This window comes from Megalobrama amblycephala, linkage group LG18 (assembly GCF_018812025.1).
Source record: "Megalobrama amblycephala isolate DHTTF-2021 linkage group LG18, ASM1881202v1, whole genome shotgun sequence".
NCBI classification, from domain to species: domain Eukaryota; kingdom Metazoa; phylum Chordata; class Actinopteri; order Cypriniformes; family Xenocyprididae; genus Megalobrama; species Megalobrama amblycephala.
In genome coordinates, this window is record NC_063061.1 from 11,566,821 (window position 1) to 11,588,921 (window position 22,101).

The window sequence follows — 22,101 nt, forward strand, 5'->3', positions numbered from 1 at the left end:
TGCTGCGCCGCCACCTGCGCTTCTCCTGATAACAGGGGGATCAGGCACACCGGCCACTCCCCCGGGGCCACCCAGAAGCCTCAGCTGATCTTTCAAATAAGTCCATGAAGGCCTCTGGGTTATCCTGTGGCCCCATTTTATTCAGCGGCAGGTGGGTGGGCACAGCGAGTGTGCTGGTGGTCTTAGCACGAACCTCCTGGTCAATCCAGCTCCGGAACCTCTCGCAGTCTTCCTGCTGGACCTGTATGATGGCCTCAAAGCGGCGCTCCTGATCCGTACGCAGGTCCAGCAGGGCTTGATGATGTTCCTGTTGCATGACCGCGAGGGATGAGATGATCTCCGCAAACGGCTGGGCAGAGGTCGAGTGCATGGCGGCGGCTCCCTTCTTCCTTCCCGGGTTTCGGCACCAGTGTAACAAGTTCAAGTTCGTAAGGAAGGAAGAGGACAGGGTCGACTTTGACTGCTGACTGAGTTTTTATTTTAATAACAAGATGTCCAAACAAAAGTCTTTGCAATGCACAATAAACAATCCACATCCACAGACGGGCTTCACTCCAGTAGTGCTCTCCAGCTCAGTCCCAGTGTTTCTCAGTCAGCAGTCCCTCTCTCTCTCACACACTCCTGCTTCTCCTGGTGTTTTATCCTGTCTCCGTGCCAATTACTGGAATTAGAAACAGGTGTTCGTGATTTACAATTAACCCACTCACTTACCAAGCGTCTCCCGACTCTCTCTCCTGCTGCAGACTTCACTGAACCACGCCCTCCCTGCCACAACGATGGAGTTTGAGACTCACTGTATCTCATTTCCATGTACTGAACTCTTGTTATTCAACTATGCCAAGGTAAATTCAATTTTCAATTCGATGGCACCTTTAAGTGAGTTATTTTATAAAAGTTTTGACATCCTCAATGAAAGTCTATTGGTCTTTGTCAAGCCAACATAATTCTGAGAAAATGTCATTTGTCATTTGTTGGCAAATTCTACTTCATTTGATTTGATAAGTCGTATCTCAAGCAATGTCATTTATACATTTTAAAATGTGGCTAAAATATGGTCATATTGTTACTGATACTTCTACTATTTATTCTTTCTATTTATAGGGCTAGAATTTTACAATGGGTAACAGTACATCTTCAGAAAGAAATGTAATTCCTCTCAAAGACAATACAACAGCAACAACATTATTCAAACAGGAGCCAGAATGTTGTTCAAAACAGGTGACATACAGAATTCCAGCTCTCATCTATATCAGTAAAGATCAAACCTACCTTGTCTTTGCTGAAAAGCGGAAAACTGAAAAAGACACAGATGCAGAAGTGCTTGTGATGAGAAGAGGATCGTGGAAAGATGGCAAGAATGAAGTTGAGGTACTAGACATGTTTAACCAAAATTGTAAAATATTATTCATAACTGAGAGTTTTCTTAAAGTCCCCCTGTAGTCAATAATTTTATCACTTAAAACTTAACTTTGATCACCAAAATGACAAATTTATAAATGTTTTCCTGTAAAAAAAAAAAAAAAAATCATCATGCCTTAAAAAAAAGCTTGAATGTAAATCTACACCCTTGCTTCATTTAGTATACCTGGATCTATGAATATGCTAATTAGCCCACCTCCACTCGCACAAGCTCAGAGATCCATTCGGTCAACTTACTGAGGTAAACACTGCTCAATGATATCACTTTTTACATTGTTTGACACATAGCGGTAAGATTAGCCTTTTGCTTGACTACTTTATCAAACATCTGCTAATAATGTTTTGCTAATGTTACACAAACTGTCCCCGTTCGCCATCTCAGAGTCAAACAGCTGCCTTCTAAAATTCAGTATCCTTAGAACCGCTTTGAACAACTCAGACCATCAGTGGAGAAAGGCCTAAAGTTCATCATAATATCGTTATCACACACCCGCTATATTGCTAAATCTACCTGATTTTTTTATATCAACAGAAAAATATATGGGGATAACCTGGTGGTCATATTTAATGATATGCTAAAGCCCGCCCTCACCTTGACGTGAACACTAGTGATTTCAAACCGCATTTTTTTAAACTGTCTTTAGATCACTGCAGTTTTAAAGAGAAAATAAGTAGTGTTGACTTATGATAACATGGTTTGTCTTAAAGCATATTAAAAACAGCACATATAGACATAAACAATATTAAAAACTTGATTTTCACCACAGGGGGACTTCAACAACTTACTGTAACTATTTCATAGATTCTTTACACAATCTAGCATTTTTTTAGTTTATAAAAGTTATCAACAGTCATGATGTCATGCTTTTTATTTCAGTGGGTCAGTGGACATCAGGTGCTCACTTCAGCTTGTCTACTAGACCACCGCAGCATGAATCCATGTCCGGTCTATGAGAGAGATTCCGAGACCCTCTTTCTGTTTTTCATTTGTGTTCCCAATGGAGTTTCAGAAAATGACCAAATAAAAGAAAAAAAGAACAGGGCTCGGCTTTGTTACGTAACCAGTAAGGACACTGGCAAAACATGGAGTTGTATTACTGACTTGAAAGATGTGATCAGTGAAAAGGAGAAAAACTGGGCCACCTTTGCTGTTGGACCAGGACATGGTGTTCAAATGAAGAATGGAAGACTGATTATCCCAGCATACACATTTTATTTTAACATCCGTAAGTGATAAGCCCACATCACATGCATTCGCATTCTACAGTGATGATAAAGGAAACACTTGGCATGTAGGAGAACATATGGATGGTGAGTCTAATGAGTGTCAGATGGCTGAGATCATAGGCGACGAAGGTAACAGTACACTGTACTGCAATGCTCGAAGTACATCTGGCTACAGAGTCGAGGCTCTAAGCAGGAGTGGTGGAAAAGATTTTGACAAATCTTCATCTGCTAAAGAGCTGATAGAGACTGGAGGTGGCTGCCAAGGAAGTGTGCTGAATATTTGCCCTGATCAGAGTACATGGCTGATCTATTCTCACCCATCTGATAAAAAGAAGAGAAAGGATCTTGGAATCTATATAAATAAATTCACAGAAGGATCCACATGCAATGGAAAACCATACAATGCATCAGTGATGGTCCAAGTGGATACTCAGATCTGGCAGAGTGTAAAGATAGAAAGTACATTGCCTGTCTCTTTGAATGTGGACAGAAAAGAGAAATTGAAACAATAGCCTTCAAGCTTTTCAATATCAGCAATGCTTTGGATAATCAATAGATAGATTCTCCACAGCAACGTTGAGCTCTAGAGCTCACAGCAATGTTAACGTTGTTTCACGTTGCAAAAATTGGTGTCTTTTGATGTAATTTTTGTTTGTTTGTTATAGTTAATTTGCTTAATTAAAATGTTAAAAATCAAGTTGGAAATACATCAATATAATAATTCAAATAACCAACCAAAGCTATATGCTTTCATTATTATAACTGTATTATAACCTTTTTAAATCCTATATTTCATTCACCTGAATTATTCAATAAGTAGGAAACAGGAAACATATTTTCATTAGTTTAGCTATATTTTATTTGTAATTTCATAACATTACATGAACATAAAATAAAGACATTCTTTGAATGATGTTGAAAATGTTGTTTTTTTTATATGGAAAACTCTTACACCTTGTCCAGTGTGACGCCTACACTTGGACATGTCAAAGGGAACATTCCAAATCCATTAAGAGTCACACTACACTGTTCATTCTATTTATTTCCATTCATACACATGCAAATGCGTCAGACCAAAAAAAAAAAAAAAAAAGCTGTTTTATAAGAGAAATCGCTGAATTTTGCGTGACATGTATGATTCAGTTTACGGCACTTCTCATTAATTTATCTGCATACGGTTACTGACTACTGTGTAATGTGAAATGCAATGCAAGGCTGTAATGTCATTGGTTATCAAGGCACACATGATCCAAGATTAGCCGTTATGCTTTTTCCAGTGGTAGAGCCACGGACCCTCGTATCTCCCAATAATAAGGCAAGGCAAGGCAAAGCAAGGCAATTTTATTTGTATAGCACATTTCATACACAATGGTAATTCAAAGTGCTTTACATAAAAAAGAACAATAAAAATAGAACATAAGGAATAGAAATAACAGTAAAAACAGAGAATTTTGCTATCTGGATGGAAGAGCTAGGAAGTTTCAGGGAGTTTTGTTGTTGTTGTTGTCCGTCAGAGTGGATCTAAACGGATCTATCCATCAGAGCGGATCAGAATGGATCTTCCTCACACGACAGGACTGCTACCTGTTAAGGCACTTCAAACTGATAAACACAGTTTCAATCTCCCCTTTTGCCTAGACACCTCAAACTGCACCACACAGCCCTAATCCCCCTTCCGGAGATATCTTATCTATGCAACGCAGTTCAAATTTCCCCTTTGGAAAGTGTCCTGACTGTAATCCAGAGATATCTTAACCATGCACTACAGCTTAAATTTCCCCATGGTTTGTCCCCTTATCCAAATTTACCAAATTTTAACCTAATCACTTTCTTCCTAATTCTCCCAGCTCTTTCAACCAGACAGCAATATTTAAAATGCATTAAAAGTCAGAATAACAAGATGATACATAAAAGATATAAAATACATTAAAAATGAAATAAAAACAGGAAAAGGAATTAAAAGAATAAAAAATAATACGCATAAAATAAAGTGCAAACAGTTTGGACATAGCACAGTGCTCAATCAGCAAATGCATAGATAAAAAGATGTGTTTTGAGCCTGGATTTGAATGTGGCTACTGTTGGAGCACACCTGATCTCTTCTGGAAGCTGGTTCCAGCTGCGGCTGGCGTAACAGCTAAAAGCAGACTCTCCTTGCTTTGAGTGAACCCTTGGTATTTCTAAATGACTTGATCCTGATGATCTGAGTGATCTGTTAGGTTTATATTCTATGAGCATATCTGCAATGTAATAAGACAATCTCTGGTTTCACATTCCACTGCATTCCAAAGTTCAAGTTTGGTGAACTTACTGAGGTAAACGCTGCACAGTGGAGATCAGCCAGGCTCCATCACCACCCAAGTTTGAATGGTGAATGTGTTCTCTGTTTGTGTCCCATCATACCGCTTATGAATTGGTGTTAGGTTAGGGCCAGATTTATGCATAGGCATTCTAGCCACATGTCTAGGCTCATGTTGAGTGGGAGTGAGTGGGGTGGGGTGGGGGGCAGTAAAGATAAGAGCCTAGTGTTTTGATAAATTTGTGCAGAGGTGTGGTCAACATTAGGAGTGGAGACCATAAATCATTTTTGACATGAGAGATAATATTAGCCCAGTGTTTAGTTCATGCACATAACATGCATTTGTAAGTTTAGACTTTTAATTTGCCTATTCTTCTCTTATTCTAGCTACAAATGTCAGCAGCTCATTACACCGATTAGAATGAAAACTGAAGTCCTCAACTCCTTGTGCAGTAATAAAATATATTCTCATCTGTCAATGCTTTGCCAACCAAATCCGGTAAACATGATGGATCCGTGTGAGAGTTCAAATCACCATGTAACTTGCAAGATCATCAGATTTTTGGACAATAACCATATGACATGTGCTAGATGATTGAATGTAATAAAGAATGTAATATATGTAGTTATATAATACAAAAAAAGAAGACACTATTTTTTATCCAACACAAGCCCTTTAAGATTGTGTCAAAGAACTAATGCAATCTCTCTTTTGCATTTGTCTTTTCCCTATGATTTACAGAAATAAAACAACTCTTACATCACATTTCAACAAAGTATTTCTCAAAAGATAAATGCCCTTATTTTAAAAAGCAAGAACATAACACCCTTAAGAGAGAGAAAAATCATGTGTTGAGTGTGTCTTTTTTAACACCCTAAATATCTTCCTGGGTTTCAAATAAACTTTGCACCTTTCTCAGCACTGAAAGGTGAAGAAACTCCTATGTTAAAAAGATTAAGCAAAAGATAAGTTGAGAAGAAAAATATAAGAATGTACTTTAACAAAAATTGTACTTTTCTAGTTTTTTCATGTTTGTGGTTGACTCTGAATCATCCACACTTGTCTCAGTGTGGTGAGATATATATAAAGAAAGAAAAAAAAAAACAATGAAAAACAAAAAAATAATTTTGTGCAATGGAAAGGTTCTGTGGATGGTTCTTCTTGGAATTGTAGATTTCTTTATTTTTAATTGTGAAGGTAGCATAACAAATACTATATGACCACATGTTTACTGTTACTTATCATCCTGCTGTTTAATGTTTAACCTTAATGTTTAATGTTTAGCTTGTGCGATTTACTGTGCTGATATAGGATATTATAAATACAGGATGTTCAGCATGTTTTGGTTAGACCTGATGAGAGGCTCCTGTAGTGTCTGTGGTGCCAAACCTGCTGTGAGAATCATTTGCTGCTGCAGGAAAGATCATTTCTGTGAGTATTGCTTCTTTTGACAGGGGGGGATCCACACAGGCCATTAGGCTCAGGATTTTTTTATTTATTTAAGTTCATTTGAAGTGTTGGTTTTGCATTATTGTTACAGTCAAATCTGGACAGAGACAAAGCATTTTGTTAGATACATATAGCTTGATCAGATACACTAAAGTAATCAGAACATTGACTCAGTGCGACCAAAGCTATATTTCAAAATATATAATTGAGTGTTATACCATAAACAGAGATCTGGTCTGTGGTCTCTTCCCACATTTTGAAAAACCCACCATCGCAAATCAAACAGCAACTGAAATTCAGATTCAAGTAACACTTTATTAGCATGGTAAAAAATCTTTATATTGCCAAAGCATTGACGGGCTAAATTGTGTTAAATATTGTTGTCAAATTTATATGCAACAATGGGCAGCAAATAAGGCAGTGATTGACAGCGGCCTGTCCAATAAAGATGTTCATTGCCAGATTAACAGTAGGCCTACCTGTTCTTGACAAGTGCCAGTTTAGAAAACAAGCGTTCCCCACTAGCATTGGTGACCGGTGTTGTGCTGTGAGTTTACAACTGAAACTGACATAGGGAGGGATGATGTAACATCAATCCGTCATGCACACTGTGCTCTTTTCAATTGCCTGTAACACTAGTAATTACTACCCAGTCAGCACATCTGTGTGGGGCCCAGATGGGTGTCACCTGGGCTGTCTAACTGGGGCCCAGCCGGTTTTGTCCACAGTTTCCATGGAGGCCCCACATGGGTTAGTCCAGATGAAATGAACACTGCTTAGTGTGCACACTACAGGCTGTTAAATGAAACACAGAATCATCCTGGAATTAATTAGATATTTAGGTGATAACAAGCAGAATCACAGAAGGACAGAGGAACAACAAGAACTACAACTTCAGCCACAGCCTTCGATGAAATCAACTGAAGATAAAAGACATTAAATCTCTCAGATCTTGAGTAAACAACTCCACAAACCACATTATCAACTTCCTTCACTTATTACTAACCAGACTGACTTTATTTCTGACATATATCTACAAAAGGTGATATTGAGAATTACCAGAGGTTTGGATGTTGATGATGTGTTGAAAATAATAGTTTGGTTTTATGTCACCATTATCGAGATCAGTGTTTGCTTTGGTTAGGCAGTTTTACTCAACAATGGTGACGTTTCATGCCGCAATGCATTCGGGTGCCTCATACAAAACTCATCTATGGCTCCCAGAATGCATTGCGGCATGAAGCATGTCACCATTGTTGAGATTAATACATGAAGATTATATTCTTATCATCAAGCAGCTGATCATATTTTCTCTTGCCATAACAAACAGCTAACAGCCAGAGAAACACTAAAGTCAAGAGTAAAATTACACAACTAAAGCAAACAATGACCTCGATAATGGTGACATAAAACCAAATTATTATTTTCAACAAATCATCAATATCAACCCATATAGGTTGTACTATGCTAAACAAAAAAATATGTCATTTACTGTATTTTAAGAATGTAAATTATTTTATTTAAAATAAAATAAAATAAAATGAATTGGCATCAATGATTTTGCAGATTTGCAGGTGAAGTGCAAAAACCTTCTTATGTAACTTTTGTCTACACAGTGATTAGGTTTATTGTTTAGTTTTGGACATGAGACAAAGTGTTTAATGTGCGGTTTCTGTACTTTGTCCTACCTGTGAAGGCTTTCATTTGGTCTGAGTCTCCCTTGACTGTTTTTATTATTGAGTGTTGTGCATTTTCGAAAGAGTAAGGAGAGTGTGGCAGCAGAAGTTGCGCAACAAAAAGAAATTATTATTGTTTATTATGTTTTTATAGGCCAGTAAAAATGGGAGAGGTTGTATAATCCCTTATTATAGGCCAACCATTCATCAGGTGACAGAATGTTGTAAATCTCAGTGAAGGTATAAGTCTTAATTCGACCATGTCAAGTTGCAACCTAAAATACTTAGAACTTAAATTATTTTTTTCATATCAAGATACACTCCATACCTCATAATGACAAATCAAAAACCAGAATCGCGACATATTTGCAAATTTAAAAAAAAAAAGAAAAAAAAAATGCTAAGATAATTATACAAGTATTCAAACCCTTATATGTTTCGTTACTGATGTTAATGCTGTTCATTCTATTTCTAGAGCTCAAATTAAACAATGGGTAACAAGACACCATCAAGCAGCAATTCAAAACATGGTCTTAAAAACATAAACACAACAACAATATACAAACAGGAAGAGCCTCAAAGCTGGTGTTGCTGTTGTAAAAAACAAGTGTCATACAGAATTCCAGCTCTTGTGTATCTCAGTGATGATCAAACCTTCCTTGCCTTTGCCGAAAAGAGAAAAACATTAAGTGACACAAGTGCAGAAGTGCTTGTGATGAGAAGAGGAACATGGAATGATGGCAAGAAGATTAAAGAAGTTGAGGTACAAAATATTTTTTTTAACAAATTCATTATTTCATAGATGCTTTATACATGAACATAGCCATGATGCTTTTTATTTCAGTGGGTCAGTGGACATCAGGTGCTCACTTCAGCTTGTTTACCAAACCACCGCAGCATGAATCCATGTCCCGTCTATGAGAGAGATTCCAAGACCCTCTTTCTGTTTTTTGTCTGTGTTCCCATTGGGGTCTCTGAATACGAACAAATACGGACAAATAAGTGCCAAGGACGGCTTTGTTATGTGACCAGTAAGGATGCTGGCAAAACCTGGAGCCACACTACAGATTTGACAGCAGATGTGATCGGTGAGCAGGTGAAAGACTGGGCCCCCCTTGCTGTTGGACCAGGACATGGTCTTCAATTGAAGAGCGGGAGACTGATAATTCCGGCCTATGCGTATCGATACACTGGCAAATCTGATTGCACATCATGTTGCTGCTTATCATTTTGCTGTTTCACACCTTATGCTTTAGCATTCTACAGCGATGATAAAGGAAGCACATGGAAAGCAGGAAAACAAATGGATGTTGAGTCATGTGAGTGTCAGATGGCTGAGATCATCGATGACAAAGGTACCAGTACTCTGTACTGCAATGCTCGAACCCGCCTTGGCTATAGAACGGAGGCACTAAGCTACAACTCTGGAGATGCTTTTGACAATGTTTTAACTCCAAATAAGCTAATAGAGACTGCAAAAGGATGCCAAGGCAGTGTGTTGAGTTTTGTTGAACAGAGTAGTCCTCTAAAGACATGGCTGCTCTACTCTCATCCATCCGATCCAAAAAAGAGAGTGAATCTTGGTCTGTACTTGAATAAATCCCCATTGGATTCCTCAGGGTGGCCTAAGGAACCTTTACTTATATTACATCATGGTCCCAGTGCATATTCAGATCTGGTAGAGTATGAGCCTGGACACTTTGCTTGTCTCTTGGAGTGCGGGAAGGAACATGATAATGAAGAAATAGCATTTTTGCTGTTCGAACTCCCTGAGAAAAAAAATGTAAATGTGTAAATTTAGAATTAGTTGAATGCTCAGTAAAGAGTCAAGTCCCTTCAAATGAATTATGGATCTAATGTAACCTCTCTTCTTCTTCTTTTTTTTTTTTCATTTATAACATTACATACTATAGAGCTATTACAAAATATGAATTTTATTATAAGATTAATTTATTTCATTTGTGATGCAATGATATCCAGGCAGACAAGCAATGATTATGTATAGTATAGTTTATAATGAACTTTAAAAATGTGTATCTAACAGATGAAGAATGTGAAGATCGGAGTATAGAGAAAGAAGGACCCAAAAGTAGTAAGATATTTGAAGAATGAAAGGAGAGGTAGAAAAGAAGAAGCAGAAGTGAAAGAATATATATGCAGGGAACTTACGTCCTCCTAAACTCCACCAATTTGATTAAAAATGTAAAAAAAAAAAAAAGAAAGAAAAGAAAAAAGAAAATACCAGTATCTGTGTAATTTGTTAATCCATAACATTATGTAAATCTTTTAAACAGTTTTTTTTCTTGGTTTGTTGTTGCAAACTGCTTCTGCTTATACTGATCTGGAAACTGGAATCTATTTAGAACCAACATAATAGTCACTGTCAGCAACTGTATTGTATTGTGTATAATTCTTGAACAGATCTTTTACATGCTGAACTCATATAATAGACAATTTAAAGCATTTATTTCATGTTTTATCTCTGATTAAAGCTAAATGCAACTGCTTTTGATACAGTTGTGTCAGAGATATTAGAATAAACATTAAAATGTGTATATGAACATGGTGTTTCCTCATTTTTAAACTTTATAAATGATAATGAGTATCACACATAATGGTTCTCTTCTGTTTTGCATACTTGACAATGACAAACACATATCAGCGTATGAATCTCAATAATGGTGACAACAAAATATCCAGACAATCAGATCAAATCTGGACATCACAAAGCTACTAAAAGACAGAACAAAAACCACAGCAAATAATAAGACAATTCAGCTGCATAATTTATTCATGTTGTGATGCATGCTGGGAGCTTTGTACTATTGTTCCCAGCATACATTGCGGCATGACACTTTTGATTGTCACCTTTGTTGATATTCATGTGCTGATTCTTGAGGTCTTTGTGTCATCTTAGAATAATTTTTGTGTTTTTAATCTTATAAATTATTTCTGCAATATAGCATGAATGCAATCATTTTGCAGTAACATGGGGTTTGTAATGTAAATTTATTAGACTTCAAACTGGCAACTACATTTAAGTTCCCTGTTAAAGGCTAACCTGCATTTGTCCAAATTACCCGTTTATTCCCATGGAAAGTTTCCAGCCTTGAACATTTCAGGAATAACACCCCAGTACAGTTGCAATAATTTGTGCTGTATAAAGGGTGTCACCCTGGTGTAAAATAGGCCCTGCATTACATACCGCCCAATGCCCCAGTACAGTAGCCATAAACTGTAATGAATAAAGGGTTAAAATAAACCCCACAAAATAAGGGGTGTATCCCTGGGGCAAAAATAATCCCTATGCTACATCACATACCATGCAGGTAGTTAGATAGATAAGTAGTTTTACATCACAAATGATATAGTACTTTTTTTTAATTTTTACAACTTACATGGAAGCTCTAGATTACGTGAATTTTTTCTTGTTACTATTTAAATGTTTTTTAAAGAAGTCTCATCAGCCTGCATTATTTCATAAAAAATGCAATATTGTAAAATATTATTACAATTTCAAAAAAAATTTCTATTTTAATATATTATTTAGGTAACACTTTATTTTAACCCTTTCGCACATAAATTTAAAATATTCTGGCTGACCCGCCATCGTGAGTTTTTCAAGGCGACCGTTATTTAGAATGTATCACTTTATTGTTTCCATGGTGACATGTCATTGCTTGTCAATGTGTATCTGATATGAATGAAACGTGTCGTCTAGTTTGCTGAAAAGCAGAAAACTGTAGACGACACAGATGTCCTTGTGATGAGAAAATAATATGGAAGGATGGAAGAGTTGAGGTGAGACTTTACAATAATATTTACAATAATATTTAGTCAGTTTTGTACATTATTTCACAGTTGTCTGGATCTTAAGTATTACTATTAAGACTGTAATATTGTTGCAGTGTTGCTAGGCCAAATGATTTGTACATTTTAATATACACTTTTGTCTTAGTGGATGTTTTAAGCAATAAGGTACTAGAGTCCAGCCAGTACAGCTATGTGGGGCCCAGATGGGTGTCACCTGGGCTGTCTAACTGGGGCCCAGCCAGTTTTGTCCACAGTTTCCATGGAGGCCCCACATGGGTTAGCCTAGATAAAATGAACACTGCTCAGTGTGCACACTACAGGCTGTTAAATGTAACACAGAAACATGCTGGAGTTAATGAGATAATTAGGTGATAACGAGCAGAATCACCAAAGGACAGAGGAACAACAAGAACTACAACTTCAGCCACAGCCTTCGATGAAATCAACTGACGATAAAAGACATTAAATCTCTCAAGATCTGATTAAACATCTGCACAAACAGCATTTCCAGCTTCACTTATTACTAACCAGATTGACTTTATTTCTGACATATATCTACAGAAGTTGTTATTGAGAATTACCAGAGGTTTAGATGTTGATGATTTGTTGAAAATAAGTTTGGTTTGATGTCACCATGATGAAGGTTAGTGCTTACTTCAGTTAGGCAGTTTGACTTGACTTTTTTAATGTGAGTGTTTCTCTGGCTGCTCTAGCTGTTTGTTATGGCAAGAAAGGCAAGAGGAAATGTCTTTAGCTGTTGTCAGCTTTTTGATGATCAGGATATACTTGTCATCATGTAGTGGCTTTATATGAAAAAAAAAAATTTTATTAACTTTTTGCTGGGTCTCTTATAGTATAACAAAACAGCAGAATAAATCAGATCAAAATAATAAACCTGAAAAGTGCAATGTACACTTAACACTTTACAACACCTGCAAGATCTATTCACACACAGACATCAAGAATCAGCGTATGAATCTCAACAATGGTGACATGCTTCATGCCACAATGCATTCTGGGAGCCATGGATGAGTTTTGTATGAGGCACCCAGAATGCATTGCAGCATGAAGCATGTCACCATTGTTGAGATTCATACGCTGATTCTTGATGTCTGTGTGTGAATAGATCTTGCAGGTGTTTTAAAGCATTTAATGTACATTGTATTTTTCAGATTTATTATTTTGATCTGTTTTTTTAACTGTGTTGTTGTTATTCTGGATAAGATCCAGCACAAAATTAAAAAAAAAATTTCATATAAAGCTCAGTGAACAAAGCCACAAAATGATGACAATTATATTCTTATCATCAAACAGCTGACAACAGCTAAAGACATTTCCTCTTGCCTTTCTTGCCATAACAAACAGCTAGAGTAGCCAGAGAAACACTCACACTAAAACAGTCAAGAGTCAAACTGCCTAACTGAAGTAAGCACTGACCTCGATCATGGTGACATCAAACCAAACTTATTTTCAACAAATCATCAACATCTAAACCTCTGGTAATTCTCAATAACAACTTGAGTAGATATATGTCAGAAATAAAGTCAATCTGGTTAGTAATAAGTGAAGCTGGAAATGCTGTTTGTGCAGATGTTTAATCAGATCTTGAGAGATTTAATGTCTTTTATCTTCAGTTGATTTCATCGAAGGCTGTGGCTGAAGTTGTAGTTCTTGTTGTTCCTCTGTCCTTTGGTGATTCTGCTCGTTATCACATTATCTCATTAACTCCAGCATGTTTCTGTGTTACATTTAACAGCCTGTAGTGTGCACACTGAGCAGTGTTCATTTCATCTGGGCTAATCCATGTGGGGCCTCCATGGAAACTGCGGACAAAACCGGCTGGGCCCCAGTTAGACAGCCCAGGTGACACCCATCTGGGCCCCACATAGCTGTGCTGGCTGGGAGGCTGTCCCCACTAGAAATTTTACATTTCCAGAACATTCTCAGAATGTCCCGACAGGTGTTAAGGACGTTGTCTAGTAATATTCCCAGTACGTTTACAGACGGTCACAATCTAGAGTTCTTTTAAGGTTTGGGGGACGTTATTTGGTGGACCTTCAGGGAACATTCAGGACGTTCTGGGAATGTTTAGGGGACTATTACTACAGGACGTTCTGTTAACTTCCCAAATGTCCTCTTTGTAACGTTCTTACGCGACCATAAAATAACCAAAATAGAACGTCCCCCTAAACTCATTTCGAGAACGTTATTAAATGACCAACAGAGGACCATGTAGGAATGTTCAGTTAATGTCCCACATATTCTCTTTGTAACATTCTTATGTGTCTATAAAATAACCAAAATGGAATGTCCCCCTAAAGTTATATAAGGAACCTTAAACTGCAGCACTTTCATTACCAAAAGAGGACATTTTAGGAATGTACCTAATGTTCTGTAAAGGTTCAGAATTTTTGTCTCCTTTAGACAAATTTTAGGCAAAGTTGCGTAAGGTCACGATAACAAAGATAATAAAGATAATAAAGTTTGAAGTCACCGTTATGGAGGTGAGCGTTTGCTTTAGATGGGCTCTTGATTTTTGACATTTTAACATTAGATTATGTAGGAACTGTGGATGAACCAGGCAAATGAATCATTCAGATGATATTTTCAAAACATAATTCCAGAAACCCACTCAGAGAATCTAATTTTCTGCTTCTACAGGAGAAACCTTGCTAATTACTTTTATGACCCCCATGCTTCCTGACAGAAGGAAAGGTGACAAACCAAACGGTCACCAAGAAGATAAAGAGTCTTTGATCTCCAGATTAAAAGAGACAGAGAGACAATGCAGGCATCTTTTGTTTCTCTGAGTGACCTAACTTTACAGAAAAACCAACGAAGACTGTTCTACAACTAAAACTGTCTAAACCATCTAAAACGGTACTCTCTGCCAAAGCTGGCAATACCAGAGGTAACACTTATATATGACGGCGGCAGAGAAAAGCCACCTTTTGAAACAGAACAATATCTGATTAGCCAAAACTTCTCTCAGAGGTGAGACAAACACCTAAGTATAGGTATTCAGAAATCAGTGAAGAAGGCCACTGTATAATGATGAAACCACCAACAATGAGCAACCAAATCCATTTGATCAGATTTTTTTTTTTTAAAACAAACATGCTTCAAAAACACACAGTTTCAACAATTTGAGAAAAAGTAAAGTCAAAACGTCAAGGCTCAGGAGCCCAACTAAAGCAAGCTCTTATCTCCGTAACGGTGACATTTATAAATTTTGATAAAACATCAACACTTCATCAAGAAGATTTGTATGAAAGAAATAAAGTCAGAGTGGTTTGTAAAAAGTGAAGATGCAGAAATCTAGAGAGATCTGTTAGTGTTTAATGTTGTTTCTGTTATCTGAGTTTTGTGAGGTTATCATTGTGCTGGAGAGTAGCGCCTGTGCTTCAGTCAGTGATGATCCAGAAACACTGATGTTCTGCTGCATGTTGCTTTATTTAAAGGCTGCAGTAACTGTGTAGTTGCTGATACAGTGAGTAGTTACATTAGCTCATGCATGTGCTGTTGTCTGCTAATGACTTAAGTTACTTACTTACTAATTACTTAAGATATTTGCATTTTAAAGAAATGGTTTCATAATATTAATCCAGGAATTACCTGTAAAGAGCTTTTTTTTTAGAGACATTTAAGAAAAAATATTTTTTGTTTGAACAGCCACTTTTGTTAGTCAATTTAGCTCTAATTTTCAATTAAATTTTTTGACAAGGGCAGCAGTGACGTTCTGAGAACATTTCCAAATAAAATATGGTTCCCTAAACGTTCAGAAAATGTCTTGAATGTTCTGTGAAGGTCCGCCAAATAACGTCCCCCAAACCTTAAAAGAACCCCACATCGTGACCATCTGTGAACGTCCTGGGAACGTTAGGCAACGTCCTTAACACCAGTGGGGACGTTCTGAGAATGTTCTGGGAACTTAAAATTTCTAGCAGGGAATTACACAATGGCTGCTAAAAATGACAACAAAGCCAGCAAAGATTGCAGTTCAGTCTCAGTGTTATTGTTTACACTGTCAACAAGGATATGCAGAGTGAACGTGGGCAGCCACTGCATCGTTTTCGAAAGTCTACGTTTTGGCCGGTGTAGTGTAAACGATAGGCGTAACCATAGCAAAACTTTTTTCAAACGAAAACACACTAGTGTAAACGGGGCCTAAGTGTGTCTGTAAAATGTCTGAATATAACAAAAGGGGAAATGAAAGTAGAGAGTTTTCTAATTTCATAAGCTGATGAAGTAATCAAGAAATCCAGATTTGCTTTTACCTAGTAACAGAAGGGTTTGCTGAATTATACATAAGAAGAACCAATCTCATTGCAGAAAAATGATGCAATGCAATGCAATTACTAACCAGATTGACTTTATTTCTGACATATATCTACAAAAGTTGTTATTGAGAATTACCAGAGGTTTAGATGTTGATGATTTGTTGAAAATAAGTTTGGTTTGATGTCACCATGATCGAGGTCAGTGCTTACTTCAGTTAGGCAGTTTGACTCTTGACTGTTTTAATGTGAGTGTTTCTCTGGCTGCTTGTTATGGCAATAAAAACGAGAGCCTATGTGGTCAGCTGTTAGATGATAAGAATGTAATCATCATTTAGTGGCTTAATTCACTGATCTAATGACTGAGCATTTTATGATCAAAACGTGATTAATTTTGTGCTGGATCTCTTCTAGAATTACAACAATAAAACCATTTTAATCAGAAAATTTGAAAAACTCATTGTTCACTAAACACTTTAAACCTACTGCAAGATTTACTTACACACAGACATCAAGAATCAGCATATGAATCTCAACAAAGGTGACATGCCGCAATGCATTCTGGGAGCCATGGATGAGTTTTGTATGAGGCAGCCAGAATGCATTGCAGCATGAAGCATGTCACCATTGTTGAGATTCATATGCTGATTCTTGATGTCTGTGTTTGAATAAATCTTAGTGTTTAGTGTACATTGTATTTTTCAGGTTTATTATTTTGATCTGATTTATTCTACTGTTTTGTTATTCTAGAAAAGATCCAGCACAAAGTTAATAACATTTTTTCATTATAAAGTTTGAAAAAAAAAAAAAAAAAAAAAAAAATGAATCCCGCACACTATCAACTTGCAAAACAATAAGAAAGACACTTTATTAGCAACGTTTCGATCGTAAGATCTTCATCAGGCATAAACATTGTATTCAAACTCCATTGTATTTAAAACATCATGAATCACAAAGAATCATCAATATCCAATCAAGATCAGTGATTAAATAATCATTAACACCACATCACATTATTAACTCAACCATTATATAATAAAATAGAATATATATATATATATATATATATATATATATATAATAAATATAAAGGAGTATTATTAATGATATCATATATCTAATGGTCATATTTCATAACATCACATTAAACAATGCTTCATCATTCATACCCATAGGTGATAAAGTCTGAAGAGTAAAAATCCAGAACAATTCACGTCTCTGTAAGAGCAATTCAATATCGCCCCCTCTAGGTGGCACATTCACTTTTTCAATCCCACAGAAGCGTAAGGAAGAAACATCACGACTGGATAGTTAACATCTTTTCTTCTGATAGAACTTTTATGTTCACTGATTCTTTGTTTCAATTGACGTGAAGTTTTTCCCACATAGCCCAAACCACAAGGACACCGAATCAGATAAACAACGTGTGTAGACGTACAAGTGATAACAGAATGAATACCATATTTCTTCCCAGTTCTAGGATGACAAAAGAATGAGGTTTTAGTTGTATTGTTACACTGCGCACAATTACCACAGCGATAATTTCCATTTTGTAATGGACTAATTAATTTCTGAGAGGACCTAGCAATACCACTTTGAAAACGAGCGTGTACTACATGATCTTTTAGATTTTTCGCTCGTTTAAAAACAATCAATGGAGGGTGTCGGAAAATTGTACTCAGTTCGGGATCAGAGGATAATAAATACCAATATTTTTTAAAAATGGATCGTATTTAGAATGACTTTGAAGAATAGGTCGTAATAAAAGTAAAGGAATGCTTTTTCACTTTTCTTGACCTCTTTTTTAACAAATCAGAACGAGTCTTTTGAAAAGTAGTACTGAATGCTTCGTCAATCCATTCAGAAGGATACCCTCTATCTAAAAATTTCTTTTTCATAATTTCCGATTTTTCAATAAAATCTGTATCTGAATGACAAATTCTCCTCAATCTAAAAAACTGACTCTTGGGTAGACCCTTCTTCAAAGAAGTAGGATGGAAGCTGGTCGCAAGTATCAACGTGTCGCGATCAGTTTCTTTTGTAAACAGAGTTGTAATCAACTGACCTTCATTCTTTTGTACCCACATATCTAGAAAATGTACCCTAGAAACATTAACCTCCACAGTAAATTTCAAATCATCAACAAAATCATTTAAAATGGACACAAATTCACAAACCTCATCATAGTCTCCCAAAAAAATACAAAATATATCATCAATGTATCTATATCATTTGATATTATAAAGTTCAGTCATTAGATAAGTGAATAAAGTCACAACATGGTGACAAGTATATCCTGATCATCAAACAGCTGACAACAGCTAAAAACATTTCCTCTTGCCTTTCTTGCCATAACAAACAGCTAGAACAGCCAGAGAAACACTCACACTAAAAAAAAAGTCAAGTCAAACTGCCTAACTGAAGCAAGTACTAACCTCGATCATGGTGACATCAAACCAAACTTATTTTCAACAAATCATCAACATCTAAACCTCTGGTAATTCTCAATAACAACTTGTGTAGATATATGTCATAAATAAAGTCAATCTGGTTAGTAATAAGTGAAGCTGGAAATGCTGTTTGTGGAGATGTTTAATCAGATCTTGAGAGATTTAATGTCTTTTATCTTCAGCTGATTTCATCGAAGGCTGTGGCTGAAGTTGTAGTTCTTGTTGTTCCTCTGTCCTTTGGTGATTCTGCTCGTTATCACCTTATTATCTCATTAACTCCAGCATGTTTCTGTGTTACATTTAACAGCCTGTAGTGTGCACACTGAGCAGTGTTCATTTCATCTGGGCTAATCCATGTGGGGCCTCCATGGAAACTGTGGGCAAAACTGTGGACACCCATCTGGGCCCCACATAGCTGTGCTGGCTGGGTACCGCCTTTCATGGTCCAGAAAAGTAGTAAAGACATTGTTAAAATAGTCAACATGATTACAGTGGTTCAACCTTAATGTTATGAAGTGACAACAGAGATTGTACATAATAGGGAGATGAGAGGGTCTGTATCTCTCACCATTGGAGAAAGCAGCAAACAGGCTGTTGATTAATTAAATGATTATCTATTTTCCCACAAAAGCTGTTTAATCAGCATAGTGAAGCCTCTCATCCATTGACATTCATTCATAAAACAGCCTCTGGTCTCATTCCCTGCGTACTGCGGGGGGTGGGGCGTTAGCATTAGCCGTTACGCTTTTTTGGCTAAAGGTTGCAGGCTTGCCTTCCAGTGGCTTTGGCGAAAAGAATACTTTTTGTGAGTTTTTTAAGGTAATAGTGAGCCACGGCTGATTTTTAGAAGTATTTCAGTAAGACAGTGATAACATGAATTAGCTGGTTAGCCGGAGACTTAGCACAATATAAAACACAAAACTATGTATTTGTATATGTAATTAATTACATAATGAAAAATAATGCTAAATATATATATATATATGTAACCCCTCTAGTCCAGGTCCTTCTCACCCTGCCCTACGCGGGTCTCAAACCTGGGTCTCCGGCATGGGAGTCGGACGCTCTAACAAGGAGGCTAAAGGCTGCAACCTCTAGCGTCAGTCGCTAGAGCATCTCTTGAGATCAGAGGAGTGAGGTTTACTCACACAGCAACTACTAGCTGGCCTCCGTTACATATATATATATATATATATATATATAATTTAATTGCAACATAAGGGGGGGACAGACTTCGACAGAACACCTGTTCTCACAACAAAAGGGGCGGGGCTTTATTGGTGGGCAGGGTTATGGGGGATTAGCTGTCCCTGGAAGCAAAATCTGAAAACCCAACAGGAAGTGAGATATTTTTAAATATATCTGCAAAATTTTTGCAGTTTTTGCCATTTCCAGACATTGTACTTTAACAAACTCCTCCTAGAGATTTTATTAGATCAACATCATATTTGGTCAGTCTAATCTAAAGTCCTTTGTGCATTTGTGACGTTAAATTGCAAAGATCTTGAGTTTTCACTGAAGGGTGTGTCTGTGGCGGCCTGACAAAATTCAAGTTGTCCAATTTGCCCCAAACTTCACATGTTTTATTAGATTCCTGGTCTAAAGACATCTACATGGCAATATTCAGTTATAGTCATAGCGCCACCTGCGGGCAACAGTTAATGTCATGTTTTACACTGATTAAAGGTGCTAAAGAGGATGTTTTGTTTTATACATTTTTGCAATATTACTTGAAATTGTCTTTACTAGCTGATAAAAGACTATTTATTAGGTGGACTGAAAGGAATAATATTAATATACGTCATCTGTGCACGAGGTAGGGCCTTAAAAACATCAGCCAATCGTTTACGCGATCATCGTGTAAACGATTGGCCCTCTGGCTTGTCAATCACTGCCATTACGTTCCTTGTGAAAGACGTGCGCGCTCCAGTAACTTTCCACACTCTACAGGCGCCGCATGCAATGTTTTTGTCAGGAGACAGGAGTAACAACTGCAGATAATGAGTTACCAGCGGTGAGTCCAACATAATGAATCCACTAACACGACACAGCGAATGCCGGTGGTAAACAAACACTCGTGTTCCAATACTCGTGCACGAGTTTTGGGAGGCGTTCCCTCGAAATGAGCTGTGAAGGAGGGGGGTTGTTCTTAAGCATGCGCTCATTTCAAAAACTCACTAACAGTCTTTGGTTTCTCAGTCAACGAAAAGATCCTCTTTAGCACCTTTAACTCCACATTGAGATTTAACCAGAGCAACATCATATTTGGTCAGGTTAATCTTAAGGCCTTAGCGATGATAAATTGCAAAGATCTTCAGTTTTTGTTGAAGGGCGTGTCCATGGCGGCCTGACAAAGTCTGATGTTTTGCCATGAGGAAGCTGTAGTAAGTCAGGGCATACAGAGTCCAATCTTCCTCAAACTTCACACGTTTGATAAGAGTCCTGGCCTAAAGACATCTACTTGCCAATATTAAGTTAGTCATAGCGCCACCTGATGGCAAAAGGAAATAGCATGCTTTACACTGTAATTCACTCCCAGAAACATATTTAAATATGCCATAAAGTACCAAACATGCTACCAAACATGCAGTTTACAATTATTTATTTACAAAGTGCTATGGGAAGTCAAACCATCTTTACTTGAAATTTTCTTATACTGAACATGTTAATTTCCTGGCATTTCTTGGAATATCTGAAAGCCAGTTTTTTTCTTATATCTTTCATTATTAGCAGAAAACATTTTACACATGGGAAAAACCAAAGTAACATAGTTCTTGTAAATGTTTAACTATAGCATTTGTTACAATAAGGATATAATTACAGGTAAGACCAATGATGGCTCCTCATTACCATCTTTTATCTATAGCATTTGTTATGAAAAATAGCAACACAGTTAGATCGCTACAACATGCTACAGTTGTAATATTACCAGAGTATCCATTAAACATTCTACAACTAGTCAAAATATGATAGATAGATAGATAGATAGATAGATAGATAGATAGATAGATAGATAGATAGATAGATAGATAGATAGATAGATAGATAGATAGATAGATAGATAGATAGATAGATAGATGTGAGAAGTGCAAGTACCCAAGAAAAAGTGAGGGTACGCTGCTGATTAAAATAAAGAAGTTTCAAGCACATTTTAAGTGCTTTTTACATTTCTACTTGAGAAACGGCAATAGTTTTGGGAACTTGACAGGTGATTTTTTTTAAAAATTTAGTTTGATCACTCGTCTAAGTTATTTAAAAAGATTAAGACAATTAGTTTGATAAAATATTGTTTAATTGTCCAATAAAAGATGCAGTAATTTTGATTTGTTACATTAAATTAGCAGATTTTTTTCTCTTAGCCATAACAACTGGGAAAAAAACTGACAAGGCAAAATGTGGGTGAAAAATGTGCTAGTTTAAAATGCTGAGATGACCAAATTTAGACAATTTTCATTTGTCGCAATAAATAAGGGAAGCGCAGCATGGGTGG

General features: G+C 36.7%; 1 protein-coding gene and 1 pseudogene across 2 annotated transcripts in view; both read left to right on the forward strand.

The window, feature by feature from the left end:
* The window catches only part of LOC125252118 (sialidase-4-like), a 73,374-nt gene extending 61,956 nt beyond the window's left edge, over positions 1-11,418 (forward strand). Inside the window, exons 1-3 of one of the 2 annotated variants that reach the window (XM_048165155.1) lie at positions 6,261-6,377; positions 8,547-8,834; positions 8,916-11,418. In XM_048165155.1, coding sequence (XP_048021112.1) covers positions 8,562-8,834; positions 8,916-9,866 — 1,224 coding nt within the window. In that variant the 5' untranslated portion in view covers positions 6,261-6,377; positions 8,547-8,561 and the 3' untranslated portion in view covers positions 9,867-11,418. Of the gene's footprint in view, positions 1-6,260; positions 6,378-8,546; positions 8,835-8,915 lie in introns of those variants that run through there. The other variant, XM_048165156.1, reaches the window with a different exon arrangement.
* Positions 1,112-3,202, forward strand: LOC125252278 (annotated as a pseudogene).
* Positions 11,419-22,101: the final 10,683 nt, after the last annotated feature.